Source organism: Chelonoidis abingdonii, chromosome 3 (assembly GCF_003597395.2).
Source record: "Chelonoidis abingdonii isolate Lonesome George chromosome 3, CheloAbing_2.0, whole genome shotgun sequence".
Lineage (NCBI taxonomy): Eukaryota > Metazoa > Chordata > Testudines > Testudinidae > Chelonoidis > Chelonoidis abingdonii.
Window position 1 is genome coordinate 195,420,445 of NC_133771.1, and position 15,711 is coordinate 195,436,155.

At 42.2% G+C, this 15,711-nt stretch overlaps 1 protein-coding gene across 1 annotated transcript in view; it reads right to left on the minus strand.

Annotated features, from left to right (window-relative positions):
* FANCL (FA complementation group L) overlaps positions 1 to 15,711 on the minus strand; it is a 74,406-nt gene that overhangs the window by 35,359 nt on the left and 23,336 nt on the right. Inside the window, exon 6 of the mRNA XM_032792666.2 lies at positions 11,709 to 11,805. Within this exon, the coding sequence (XP_032648557.1) occupies positions 11,709 to 11,805 (97 nt within the window). The remainder of the gene's footprint in view (positions 1 to 11,708; positions 11,806 to 15,711) is intronic.

A 15,711-nucleotide genomic window follows, 5' to 3' on the forward strand; every position in this document is an offset into this window, starting at 1 on the left:
GCAGTGTTAAATAATAATAGAATACCAATTTAAAATTATTATAAATATTTTTGGATGTTTTTCTACATTTTCAAACCTATTGATTTCAATTACAACAGAATGCAGTGTACAGTGCTCACTTATTTTTATTGCAAATGTTTGCACTGTAATAAAGATAAAAGAAATAGTATTTTTCAATTCACCTCATACAAGTACTGTAGCGTCATCTCTATCAGGAAAGTGAAATTTACAAAGGTAGATTGGTTTTTGTTACATACCTGCACTCAAAAATAAAACAAATGTAAAACTTTAGTGCCTAGAAGCCCACTCCATCCTACTTCTTTTCAGCCAATTGCTAAGACAAACAAGTTTGTTTACATTTATGGGATCCTACCTGTAATTCCCTACCCTATAATGCACTTGCACAATAAAGAGATTGCACTACATTTGTATGAGGTGAATTGAAAAATATTATTTCTTTTGTTTACCTTTATTACAGTGCAAATATTTTTTATAAAAATATAAAGTGTTGACTGTACACTTTGTATTCTGTGTAGTAATTGAAATCAATAGATTTGAAAATGTTGAAAATATCCAAAAATATTTAAGTAACTGGTATTCTATTCTTAACAGTGCCATTAAAACTGTGATTAATTGCAATTTATTTTAATATCATGGGATTAATTTTTAATCATTTGACAGCCCTATCACCTTGTATTACAAGTCAAATTAAATTACCAATTTAGAAAAACTTTAATTGAATATTTGAGTATTTGCCTAACAATTTATACATAAAAAATGTATCTGGAGCCACAAACAACCTACCACATAAACTACTGCCAGAAGAATCTTCATTTTTATCCACAAGTGCCTACTGTAAGGATAGACTTTTTGCATATCACCTCAAAACTTCACAAGTAGCTGATCTACTTCCTGTTATCCAGACATCAGCTCATCACAGGATAGAAAATACATACTGACAGAAATCAAACCAATTTTTTAAATGTTTTATTCGTGACTAAGGTGTGTTTTGAACCGAGAAAAGCACCTTCTCCTCTGAAATACAAATTAAGTATGCAAATAAGTAAGTTTTGAGTAAGATAAACTAAAGCAAGTATTTTCAGAAGAGAAAGATTAGTCTGATTTCATTTTGTAGAATAGTTATCTAGAACCTCAAAAACGTACCCAAACTGTTTAAAATGAGAGACATAAGGCCTATCATTTCATTAGAACCAGATCAAGTTCCATAACACTAGATTTAGTATCTAGCTCTGCGTTACTGAATACTTCTAATTTTGCTTCAGTTTTAAGTGATCTTCAACATGTGCCAGAGGCATGCAACGTAAAAACAGATAGAGATAAGGGGTGGGGAAAGAGATATAGCATACAACAGGGTTTGGGTAAACTGCAGGCCGCATCTGGCCCATCAGCCGTTTTAATCTGACCCTTGAGCTCCTGCTGGGGAGCAGGGTCTGGGGCTTGCCTCACTCTGGCGCTCCAGCTGGGGAGCAGGGTCCGGGGCTGCTCCACGCAGCTCCTGGAAGCGGTGACATGGCCCCCTTCCAGCTCCTATGTGTACGGGAAGCCAGAGGGCTTCGCTCTGCACGCTGCCTCCACTCACGCATCTCCCATTGGCCAGGACCCATGACCAATAGGAGCTACAGGGACGGTGCCTCTGTACGGGACAGCACGCAGAGCTGCCTAGCCATGCCTCCACGTAAGAGCCGGAGAAGGCATATGCCGCTGCTTCCAGGAGTTGCTTGAGATAAGCACCACCTAGAGCCTGCACCCTGAGCTTCCCCCCGCGCCCCAACACCCTGCCCCAGCCCTGATATGCCTCCCGCCCTCCAAACCCCTCGATCCCAGCCCAGAGCACCCCTCCATGCCCCAAACCCCGGCCCAGTCCTGATCTCCCTCCCACCCTCAGAACCCCTTGGTCCTAGTGCAGAGCACCCTCCTGCACCCCAAGCCCCTCAGCCCCACCCCAGAATCCACAGCCCCAGTCAGAGCATGCATCCCTTCCTGCACCTCAACCCCCTGCCCCAGCCCTGATCCCCCTTCCACCCTCCTACACCCCAAACTCCATCTCCAGCACCACCCCAGAGCCTGCACCCTCCCGCTGGAGCCCTCATTCCCCTACCCAGCAACCCACCCCCCACCCCAGCCTAAGACCCCTCTCCCGCACTTTAAGCTCCTCATTTCTGGCTCCACCTCAGATCCCACCCCCCCAACCAGAGCCCTCACCCCCTCCCACACCCTAACCCCAATTTTGTGAGTATTCATGGTTCGCCATACAATTTCTATTGTCAGATGTGGCCCTCAGGCCAACAAGTTTGCTCACTCCTGGCATACACCAAATATTTGTTACAAGTTTTAGCGCATAGTTCTTTGTTTTTGACTGAACTACACTCTTTCTGCCAAATAGCAACTTCAGGTTCAATTCTACCGTCTTTATACAATACCCTCACAACATTCCACCTCTTTCAACGACATAAATGACTAGCTAGTTTATAGGATAAATACTTAAGTAAATATATGACTTAATCAGCTAGTTTATTGTAGATGTTAACTAAACAAATTCCTCGAGGCAAGGATATAGTAATTTAGAAATCATCAGTTTATCTGATAATGAGATATGGGTGCATTTTGAGGACTTTTCCAAACCGTAAAACAAATGGATTAGAAAATATTTAGGGATTTCTTCTAAAGGCACTTGGTGACCTTAAAAAAAAAATTATTTAACACAACACAGTACTTCAATCATCTACAATAGAACTTGTCCCCTGAAAATTTTACTCTTCTAATCTTAAAGTGAACATCCAATCCAAGAATACTAGGCACAAAATTGTATAATTTTAGTGGTCTTGAAGACTATTAAAAAGCAATCCACTCAGTCTTGTGTGACTTATATGCCAATCAAAACAAAAAAAAAAAACCCCAAGTACTGAATATTAATGTAAATATGTGCTCCTGGTCTTCTGAAATTTCTGTTTAAAATCTATTATTTAGATATCAACTTACAATTGATGAAGGAGAACAGTTTTCTAAATACCCTGGTCTATATCTGTTACTGACCCTCCCGAGCCCAAATACCCCCAGACAAGAAACCAACACATACTGACAACTACTTTCAACCTTTAAAGCTAAAATTAACCTGGGCCCTCAAACTCTTAATAAATCATTCTTCTTACCAGCAAAAGTCTGGTTTCATTTGCATGCTGCCTTTCTCCTTTCACTCGACAGAAAAGAAATTAAATTGTTTCCTAATTTCCCTGCCTATCCCCCACCATCCCTCAAAACCAATTCTCTTTCATTTGAGAACATCGGTAGTACCCGAAAAAATAGAGAGCCTGGTCTAGAAAATTAGGTCAGTTTGACTAGGTCCGTCAGGGGTGTGAAAAATCCACCTCACCGACTGGAGCAGGTAACGCGACCTAAGTCCTCTTGCACACAGCACTACACTGACAAAAGAATTCTTCCATCAACCTAGCTACTCTTGGGAAGGTGGATTACCTACACTGACAGGAGAACCCCTCCTGTCAGTACAGGTAGTTTCTACACTGAAGTGCCACAGCAGCACAGTTGTGTTATGGTAGCATTTTATGTGTAGACAAGCCTAAAGAATGTTGACAATGTGGTCAATGCTAGAACTTCATAGAATACCAGAGTTGGAAGGGACCTCAGGAGGTCATCTAGTCCAACCCCCTACTCAAGGCAGGACCAATCTCCAGATAGACTTTTGCCTCAGACCCCCTCAAGGATTGAACTCCCCATCCTGGGTTTACCAGGCCAATGCTGAAACCACTGAGCTATCCCTCCCCCCAATTTTATCATACTTACCAACATAAGCAGCAAAAGAAATTTGTAGTGGGGAATGGAGTATAAAGAGTGAGACTGCTACTTCAATTAAAGTTTGTGCAGATGAAGCATGTGGAACAAATAGCAAGGAATCCAAGGGGAAAAAAAGGCAATGACCAGACAAGTGTTGGAAGATTTTCATCTTACATTTCATACAACTTCTTCTTCAACATGGTAAGTTAATTCAGCTATTTACAGAACAAATATATGATGGGGGTGTGCACAAAAGGAGTACACAAACCCATTTCTCTATATGGCCCTGAAGACAAGATTGGACAACTAAACACTCTGATAGATCATACGAGAGAATGGGCAATATGTGCTCAAGGAACAAATACAAAGGTAAAAAGCTTTTAACCCAACTACTCATGTTATCAACAGAAACAACATAGCAGAAATTAAGCAGAAGATATTTCTCAAATAAGATGATATGAAAGACTATCACAAAACTTTCCTTAAAACTTAATGAGCATTCTTTTTCAATGTGTTTAATATGTGTACTAGTGAAAAATCAAAATTCCTGTGTCACCAACCACGTTTTATATATTAATTTTCTTTTGTGGCAAGTTTAAATGTCAGACACATTTTTAAAAAGGACAAACGCAATTGATCATTCACCACTATAATCTTCTGAAAAAGAGTTGATTGATGACTATGAATTACAATCTGGTGTGACTGCACTATGTTCTCAGTTGTTAGCATATGAAACTACTGAAATACTAAAACTTTCTTTTCCTACTAGAAGTCTCAGAGATTTTTAAACTACTATACTAAAAAGAGTATACAAAAGTAATCAGATACTCAGTAGTGCATTAAGACGATGGCCTTGATCCTCAAAGTAATCATACAGTACAGTTATAGGGGGTAGACCTGAGGACACATAGGCTAAAATGTGGTCTTCAGTATCCAAATGCGATACCTAAATAATACCAAATACCAAAGGGAGTGTGTGTACCTAATCTGCTCAACAGGAGCAACTGGGTAGATACTTAGCTATGCTCATTGATGCAGGATTGGATTCCTATGCATTCTCTGTTCTGATTATCAGATCCTCACCCTTGCTCCAGCCCTTTTACACTAGATAAAGGGAGAGAGCAACATAAAAGCTCTAAAATCCCCAGAATTCCCCATGGCTGGGACTGCAGAGACCCCCTCACAAACTTTGGTGTAGAGGGGCATATCAGGGGCAGAGAGGTGCATGCTGAGGGATGGGCCGAGATTCTGAGCAGCACTGATGTCCAAAGGAAGCTGGGGAAAGACTGCTACAACTTAGATGGCCTCTTAAACAGCTGTAAAAGCAGATTATTTTTAAATTTTTAAAATGGGATAGTTGTTAGAAATTGGCTTGTCAATCACAGAAATACTGTTTACAGCAGTGGTAGGCAAGTTTTTTGGTCCAAGGGCCACATCTGGATATGGAAATTGTATGGCAAGCCATGAATGCTCAAAAAATTGGTGGTTGGAGTGCGTGAGAGAGGGAGGGCTCTGGCTGGGGGTGCAGGCATTGGGATGAGGCCAGAAATGAAGAGCTCAGGGAGGGGGCTCCAGGCTGGGGGTGGAGCAGAGGGGTTTGGAGTATGGGAGGGGGCTCTAGGCTGAGGCAGGGGGTTGTGGTGTGGAAGAGGGTATGGCCTCTGGGCTGGGGTGCAAGTTCCAGGATGGGGCCAGAAATGAGGGGTGCATCAGGGTGCAGGAGAGGGCTCCGAGCTAGAGCAGGAGGTCGGGGCACGGAAAGAGGTCAGGGGTACAGGCTCCAGGCGGCGCTTACCTCAACCAGCTCCTGGAAGCAGTGGCATGTCCCGCTTCCAGCTCCTACGCGGAAGGGCAGGCAGGAGGCTTCACACGCTTCCCTCGTCTGCAGGCACTGCCCCTGCAGCTCCCACTGGCCACAGTTCCCAGCCAGCACTTGGACAGCTCCCTGGCTGCCCCTACATGTAGGAGCTGGAGGGGGTACATGCCGCTGCATCCGGGAGCCGCGACCCCAAACCTGCTCCCCGGCTGGAGTGCCCGAGTGGAGCAACCCCTGACCCCACTGCCCAGCTGGAGCTGGAGGGCCTGATTAAAAGGTCTGATGGGCAGAATGTAGCCAGCAGGTTGTAGATTGTCCACCCCTGGTTTACAGATATGAAAAGCTGTCTCTTATCCAAAATCTCTGTCTCTCATCTGATGAGATTCATGTAGCAATCCCTCTATGAACATTAAGGCAGGATTATTTCACAAGCATAGAAGACAGAACATTTGAGACAAGTTATGGTGACAAAAAGGTATCTGCCTAGAAAAGGTATGTGTGAAATATTGTTTATCATCAGCTTTAGAGAAGCACTGCTTCCTAGAAAGAAGGTGGCAACACTCTGGTGGAAAATAGGACGGGGTGAACCAGAGTACGATAGGAATTTGATATACGTGGATAATTGAGTTTTCTAATGGCTATTCTGCCATCTCAGATTTGAAAATTCCTCTTTAAAAACAAAACAAAACAAAACAAAACAACAACCCAGGAATTTTGAACAGAACAGTCTTTTCCCCAACCTAATTCCAAGAAATAGCTGTTTTGCAAAAACGTTCAAATAATGAAATTCAGTCAGAGTCAGACATTTTCACCACTCAAGTACAAGTTACAAGGATAAATTACTGGAGGTAAAAACATGTAGAAGGGAATGCTGTCAAAACAGACAAATTATTTAGCCTAGAAAGGCTGAACATTTTCTTTTTACCCAAAGACCCCATTGTAGTCTCCCATAACTACTCTTCATCTCCACACATTACATAGTAAGTGGCTAAAGAAGCAACCTAACATTTTTAACAGCTGTTACAGGCTTAGTCTTCTGACTGAGTGATCATGAAAAACGGCTACTAAACTTTCCATAACTGCTGTTCTTCATGATGCATTTCTCATGTCCATTCCAATCTAGGTATGTGCATGCCATGTGCACTGATGGCGGAAAATTTTTCCCTCGGTAGTATCCATCAGGTAAGATCTAGTGCCCCCTGGCATTGCACCTTCATGGCAGTGTATAGTGACCTGCCAACCCACCACTCCCTTAGTTCCTTCTTGCCAGCAACTCTGACAGAGGGGGTAGGTGGGCAGGTTTTGGAATGGACATGAGCAACATCTAGAAGAAAAATTATAGAAAGGTTAGTAACTGCTGTTTCTTCAAGTGCTTGCTTATGTCCATTCCAATGTAGGTGACTCTCAAGCAGTTAGGCAGCTGGGAGTTTCGGAGCTCATGGATCTGCTGATTGCAGCACCGCTCAACCAAAGCCTGCATCATCGCTGACCTGTTGGGTGATGGCGTAGTGTGACACAAACATGTGGACTGAGGACCAGGTCGCCGCTCTGCAGATATCCTCAATTGGAACCTGTACCAGAAACGACACTGATGATGACTGCACTCTCATAGAGTAAGTCTTCAAACAAGAAGCTGGGACTTTTGCCAGGTCATAACAAGTGAGGATACACAACATGATCCATGATGAGATTCCCTAGGCTAAGACTGGACTGCTTTCATCCCATCCGCAACGGCTATAAACAGTTTAGTGGTCTTTCTAAAGGGCTTGGTTCTCTCTGTATAGAAAGCAAGTGCATATCTCACATCCATTCTGTTCCTCCCTGCTTGCATGTGGCTTAGGATACAAAACTGTGAGGCAGATGTCCTGATTACTAAGAAATTGTGAGACCACTTCGGAAGATAGGATGGGTGTGGCTGCAACTGCACCTTGTCCTTGAAGAAGACTGTGTATGGCAGCTCAGAGGTAAGGGTCTGGATCTCTGAAACCCATCTAGCCGAGGTGATGGCAATGAGGAAGGCCACCTTCCAGGACAGACAGACCAATGAGCATGTTGCCAGAGGCCTCCATCAACCTCGTCAGAACCAAGTTAAGACCCCTAGGAGACGTGGGTTGACATACTGTAAATACAGTCATTCCAACCCCTTCAGAAAGCAGCTGAGACTGAGTTTCAGAATACTGACTGGCCACCCACCCAGGGGTGAAATGCAGAGATCGCAGCTAGATGGACTCTTATGGAGGACAGAATTGGGCCTTCCTGCTTTAAATGAAGCAGGTAATCCAAAATAAAGTGCAGTGAGGACTCAGTAGGTGAAACACCTTTACGCATCAACCAGATCGACAATCTCTTCCATTTTGCCAGGCAAGTGACTCTAGTCAACAGGTTTTCTGCTCCCCAAGAGCATCTCATGAACCTATGTTGAACAGGACCGTTCTGCTGGGTTCAGCCATGGAGCTTTCATGCCGTCAGGTAAAGCGATTTGACGTTCAGGTAAAACAAGTGACCATGATCCTGAGAGATCAAGTCTGGGAACAGTGGCAGGCTGACTGGTGTTTACACCAAGAGGCCCAGCAGAATGATGAGCCAGTGCTGGCGTGGCCAGACCAGAGCTAAAAGGATCAGTTGCATTCCGTCCCTTCTGGCTTTGAACAAGGCCTTGTGAATGAGAGGAGAGGAAGGGAATGCATAGAAGAGCCATCCCATCAGGGAAGGAGAAAAGCATTCATGAGTGAACCTGAACTGTGTCCCAGGAAGGAGCAAAATTGAGGGCACTTCCTGTTGTGCCTTCTTGCAAATAGATCCAGCTGGGGAAATCCCTACTTCTGGAAAACAGTGTTCAAGATGTCTAGGTGAATGTACCAGTTGTGATGGATGGAAAAGGATCTGCTAAGATATCCACTAACTCATTCTGCAACCCCGGTAGGTATGAGGCTTCAAGGTGAATGGAATGGGCCATACAGTAGTCCTATCAGCGCAGTGCCTCCTCACATAATGGAGAGGAGTGAGCTTTCCCTTGCTTGTTTATGTAAAACCTGCTGTTGTATTGTCTGTGAGGACCACTACGCACTTGCCCTCCAGGTGGGGTCAGAACACTTGGGAAGCTGCACGCACAGCCCTTAACTCTCTCATGTTGATATGTAACTCTAGCTCCTCTGATGACCAGAGTTGCTGGGTCCTGAAGGTCTCCCAGTGGGCTCCCCATCCCATCTTCGAAGTGTCCGTGACCAGGGACTTTGCAGGGTCGGGTCTTGAGTAGGGAGTGCCTGCACACAGCATCTCCAGATCCAGCCACCACCAGAGGAGGGCGGAAATCACCGACGGTGGAAGAACGACCACCTTGTTCAGATGGTGTCGGTCTAGTGTGTGTGTGTATATATAGATATATAGATATAGATATATATCTCAATACCAGCCACAACTGAGGGGGATTTAGCCGTGCATGTTCCACATAGGTACAGGATGCCATGTGTCCCAGAAGCTTCAAGCAGTTCCTCGCTGTTGTGATGAGGTGACTCCTTAGACTTCATATGAGTGCCTCTACAGCTATAAATCTGCTCTCTGGGAGAAACACTCTGTCCCACTTCAAGTCAAGGATTGCCCCAATGAATTCTATTCTCTGAACTGTGGAAAGTGTTGATTTTTGCATGTTTATCAATAGTCCCAGATCCTGGAAAGCTGACTGTATCAATCTGACATGCGCCTCCATCTGCTCTCTGGATCAACCTTTGATCAGCCAGTCGTTTAGATAGAAGTATACTTGCACCCCTCTCCTCCTCAGAAAGACTGCCATGCACTTTGTGAACACCCAAGGAGTTGCTGACAGACCAAAGGGTAGCACTATGAACTGATAATGCTTGTGGTTTACCATAAATTTTATGTATCTTCTGAGACCTTGAGAGACAGCAATGTGAAAATAAGCATCCTTTAAGTCAAAGGTGGCAAATCAGTCCCCTGGCTCCAGAGAGGGAATAACTGAAGCCAGAGAAACCATGCGGAACTTCAGCTTCTTCATTAATCTGTTCAGGTTTCGCAGATCCAAAACCAGTCTGTTGGCCTTTAGGATCAAAAAGTAACAGGAGCAGAACCACTATCCCCTTAGCTCCATTGGAACCTCTTTCACTGTTCCCACCCTTAGGAGCGACTGTACCTTTTAGGCTAAAAGTCTGTCATGAGAAGGGTCCCTGAATAGGGATACGGAAGGAGGGTGGGAAGGAGGGGAACAACTGAATTGCAGGGTATATCCCCCTACCACCATGCACAATACCCAACAGCCCATGGTAATGCAGGTCCATGCTTGGTAGAAGTGGGACAACTAGTCCACAAATATAGGGGAAATAGGATCTAGAGGCTGTCCTGGTACACCATCCTCATGTGTACCCTCAAAAGGTCTGTTTGGACCCTGCCAAGTGTCTCAAGGGGGCAGATATCTGGGCAACTAAGCATTGAGATGTAGACCTTTTCTCTTGTAGCCCCTGTTCCTACTCTGGTTATACCCTGTCCCATGTCCAGTGCCGGGCTTCTCTGGTCAGAGCAATGTCTGCTCCTGGGCGAGGCATAGGATTTTGCCTCCAACACCAAGCTGTAGGACTCACTCCTGGGTGACCATGGTGGTGCAGTGCTGACCGGCACTAGAGAGCAGTGCCACCAAGGAGAGTGGTGCCATGCCATCATTGCAGGCTTGCCCTTCGAAGGCACCTGCCTTCGTGCCCTAGCATCCCGTGATGTTGGGCCTGCAACAGATAGTTCAAACAGCCAGGGATGGTGGAATCAAGAGTGAAAGAAGGTTCCTCACAGCCGCAAAGGTGTCTGGCATTGATGGTAAAGACAGGGCCAATGCACCACAGTGGCTCTCCCTAGCTGGGGAATCCACTGGCACTAGACTGAACGGCACCCTTCCCAGGGCTAAAAGTTGACAAAGCCGCATGCCCTGTCAGTGCCTCAGAGTGGCCCGACATGGGTCGCACTCTTTATGAGTTCCTATTGCTCGCAGGTCTCGGGGTCAGGGAGCACCCCCGGTCTGTCTTCTTGTGTTTTTTCTTTGGCACTGATGATGATGAGTAGTGCGAAGAGGCTGGTGCCAGTTTCCTGTGAACTAAGGATGTATGACAGTGCCAGGAGTCCTGGCCACCAGCGCGCAATCCTTTCACAGTGCCAGTGAGGAGGAAGGGCATTATAAACTCTTTTCAAGGACTTCTGACCAACATAGAAGTGCTTAGTGCCAATTTCGCTTGAAGCTCCGAGGTGGGACGAAGAGGCACCTCCATCAGGAGGAACTTAAGTGTGTTGTCCCTGTCCTTTTTAGTCCTGGGTTTGAAACCCCTACAGATCTTGCACAATTCTCGAATGTGGGCCTCTCCCAGGCACTTAAGACAGTTATCATGCAGGTCACTCATCGGTATCAGTTTGTGGCACGCCACACGCTGTTTGAACTGGGACCGAAGCATATCCCAGTACCCAGTGCAGGCTACCCCACAAGGTGAGGAACACTGCTAACTATATTATACTTACTTAACTATTTACAATTTATTTACAGATAAAGTCCACTGAGAGCAACACTTGTGAGATGCAAGAGATGAGTACGTTCCAGCAATCTGGAACGGGTGGTAAAAAGGAACTGAGGGAGCAGTGGCGCAGCAGACCGTGAGGGCATGACTCCAGAGGGCACCAGAGCTGACCTGACGGATACCACTGAGGGAAAAACTTTCCAGTGGCAGTGCACATGGCACATACACACCTACATTGGAATGAACATGAGCAAGCACTCGAAGAATGAAGGTTTCCAAAATGGCACTGGATGCTAACCTCTAACGGAAGGTCTTTGCAAGTGGTGTACAATTTGATAACAAAAGATACTTATAGATTACTATTATGCACGGAGAGTTTTAAACTGGTCTTTAAAAAGTCTTCAGAACAACATTCATTGGTTTAATCATTGTTCAAACCACCTGAAGACAAAAGGACAAGCACGCAAGACCTTTCTGAAAGAAACCAGTTCACTAACTTCAGTATAAAAGACAAAAGAGAGGAATCCATTCTTTTTGGTCTTATTTTCTTAAAAGTATTTTCCCACAAATAAATTCACCTTTGCATTTAACTTCAGTGTGATTAGATGTTGTCGACCACAAGAGTCTTCTCCTTTTAGCTTGATGGTATTAAGGCCAGTACCTACATACACGACTCTGAAAGGAAAAGAAAACTTTGATAGTATAAGAGGGAATTATAACTCCTAATCTTTGCTATATTCCTAATTAGTCTGTTACAAATATTAATTAGTGGAAGTCCTGCATGCCAGCCATTTCTGTTGTTGTAGATTTACCGCTGTTAATACATCAGTCTACTGCTTAATGCAGTCATATATCTCTGGGTTATTTACAATGTGTGTCAAGGCTCATGCTGTGGTCAGTGAGCACTATGTTTCAGTTTTCCATTACTGGAACCTTTGACACACACAGCATGTTCCTGTCAGCTTCTACTTATGTACACATTAAACTTTCTGTCAAATTCCTTAATCCATTTCTGCAGTTTCTTACAGTATAAAACTTTTATTTTCTCTATTTGCTTTTCTCCTCAATGAACTTCTCCTTTATTATCATCAATACTGTTATTTTAGAAAATTCAGTTGGTATTGGTTTATATACTCAAATCAATTTTCTAAAGAAAATATAGTATTAGAACAGGTATAAAGTCATTTACAATAATTTTCTTTCATGTTATGACAGTTTTATACAGTATACATGTACCCAAGCAAGCGTTAAGTGCATACTGAAGGTTGCTAAGATTTTAAACATGTAACAAATACAGGAGTTTTGTTTAAGATGCCACAGATTTAAGTTTCCTACTACAATGGAGACCAATACATTTTAAAAAACACCATTCTTTGGAAATAAGGTCCCCTGAGTAGTTTAAACTATTGCCAAAGAGGTTCTGACTTAGCTGTATATTTACTAGTGAACTGGACATGTGGATATTTTCACACTTTTACAATAACATTCTCTTGTAAATATAAAAAGCAGTCTAAGCGTATTGCACAACTTATCACCAATACTGATAACAAGGCCCATTTAGAGTTCAAAACTAGCATCTGCCTGCTGACCTGCCTAACAGTTTTTTAAATAAAAAACATTACATGCTAGTCCAGTACTGGAGTCAGCACACTGGGAAAATGGCTCTCTTTCAGGAGAAGCTGGTCAGAGCAAGCCTTATTAAAGCAGAAAAAAATAGGTCTGAACTGAAGGATATGGATGCTCTTAGATTAGAAGCAGAAGAAAATAGTGAAAAGAAGAAAATAAGGAAAACATTTGTACTCCACAGCACACACAATCAAATACGCAGGAATTGGGGGAAAAAAAAAAAGAGAAAAAGAGGTAGAAGTTGGGGATATGAAAAAGGATGCATTAATCATGCAATAATGACATCTAATTTTCATGTACGATATCAAATGACTCAAAGTTCTTTTGGGTAATTTGACACTAATATCATTTTCTCTAGAAAATTTAAGAGTTGAATTCAGGACTTACATGAGAAGGTGTAATTAAGCTTAAGTCAATCAATCTGCATTAATTTAAACCCAGTATAAGTTTGGCTCTAGTCTATGTCTCCATTTTAAATCAGAAAATCATTAATCCCATCTTTTTCAAAAACCTTGCACCAGATCCCCACAGCAAGATTTTATAAAGTGAAGATTAAGAGATTCTAAATCCATTTTTCACTTACAGTTGCTGAGAAAAACAAAACATGATTTCATATAGTTAAACCAGGAAATGTATACTGTCATGCCCAATATGTAGTATAACCGGTGCCTGCCACAAAGCATCACCATACCAGATAGCAAACAACTAGAGAAAAAAATTAGAGAGACGCTGTCAAGGTTGTTAGGATTTAAGATTAACCTACCTTGACAGTTGCCCTGTATATTTCAGAACAAGATTCAAAACTGGTTTACTGTTCACTGGAAACGGATGGACATATTCTATCTCAAACATACTTGTTTACAAAGGAAATAAGTCTTTTGTGCTGTGACAAAGTTTTATTTAAAAATACTGGAATCCTTATGGTAAGTCCAATAAATGATCATCGGCAAACCAGGGCCATTGTAAAGGCATAACAACTCAGTGTGCTTTTAAAATTTTTCAAAAATACATATAAAACTATTATAAATAAATAGTATCAGGCCAGCAGTATGATCACATTCAAGACCTTAGCTTGGAAAGACCCTCCAGTCAATTTCATGAATGTTGGAAACTAGGCACACTGCAAAAACTACCAAGTTTTGCAATGTCTTCAGAAAGGGTGCTATGATACAGAAAATCATGTGTAGTTGTGCAATAATAAACCTTTATACACCTACCATATCAGAAATCCAAGAGAAAGTAACTCCCATCTCCCACTTTTCCAAACATATATTGTCAATAAATTCTAGAACAAAAAAGTATCTTTGCAAAAAGTTCTTTTTAAATAAAATTTAAATCATCGTCTTAACCGTTTGAAATGCTGGAAAAGATCTTCAGGATAACACACACACTAATCCTCTATGATGTACTACTGAACTTAAAGCCAATCTGAAAATCCTTACCCCTTAGAGCTTGGGAAGGGGGAAATAATGAACTTTGATCTCTAGAACTCTCTCCTGGTGATGACAGACTGAAAGAGTACACAGATACACCTTGATTAGAGATAAAGGGAGACTAAGATTTTAATATTAAATAATCCATAACAGAGAAGCAGAACTTGGAGGCTAGTTGTTATACACTACTTACAGTGAAAACTAGGGTATCAAGCAATTAAAAAAATTAATCACAATTAATCGTGCAATTAAAAGAATTAAATACCATTAATAGCATTGTTAAATAATAGAAGAATACCATTTATTTAAATATTTTTGGATGTTTTCTACATTGTCAAATATATTGATTTCAATCACAACACAGAACAGTGTACAGTGCTCACATTTATTTTTTACTATAAATATTTGTGCTATAAAAACAAAAGAAATAGTATTTTTAATTCACCTAATACAAGTACTGTAATAAAATTTCATCATGAAAGTTGAACTTACAAATGTAGAATTCTGTACAAAAAAATAACTGCATTGAAAAATAAAACAATGCAAAACTTTAGAGCCTACAAGTCCATTCAGTCCTACTTTTTGTTCACTCGGACAAGCAAGTTTGTTTACATTCCCAGGAGATAATGCTGCCCGTTTCTTGTTTACAATGTCATGTGAAAATGAGAATAGGTGTTCACATGGCACTGAGGTAGCCAGTGCCATAAGATATTTACGTGCCAGAGCTGTTAAAGATCATATGACCCTTCATGCTTCAACCACTATTCCAAAGGACGTGTCCAGGCTAATGAGGGGTTCTGCTAGATAACAATCCAAAGCAGTGCACACCGATGCATGTTCATTTTCATCATATGAGTCAGATGCCACCAGCAGGTTGATTTTCTTTTTTTAGTTTGGGTTTGGGTTCTGTAGTTTCCGCATCGGAGTGACGCTCTATTAAGACTTCTGAAAACATACTCCATACCTCATCCCTTTCAGATTTTGGAAGGTACTTCAGATTCTTAAACCTTAGGATCGAGTGCTGTAGCTATCTTTAGAAATCTCACATTGGTACCGTCTTTGCGTTTTGTCAAATCTGCAGTGAAAGCATTCTTAAAACAAACAACATGTGCTGGGTCATCATCCGAGACTGCTATTACATGAAATATATGTGACAGAATATGGGTAAAACAGAGCAGGACATATACTATTCTCCCCCAAGGAGGTCAATCACAAATTTAATTAAAGCATTATTTTTTTAACAAGTGTCATCAGCACAGAAGCATGTCCTCTGGAATGGTGGCCTAAGCATAAAGGGGTATACGAATGTTTAGCATATATGGCATGTAAATACCTTGTAATGCCAGCTACAAAAGTGCCATGCGAACGCCTGTTCTCACTTTCAGGTGACATTGTAAATAAGAAGCCGGCAGCATTATCTCCTGTAACTGTAAACAAACTTTTTTGTCTTTGTGATTGGTTGAACAAGAAATAGGACTGAGTGGACTCATAGGCTCTAAAGTTATACATTGTTTTGGTTTTG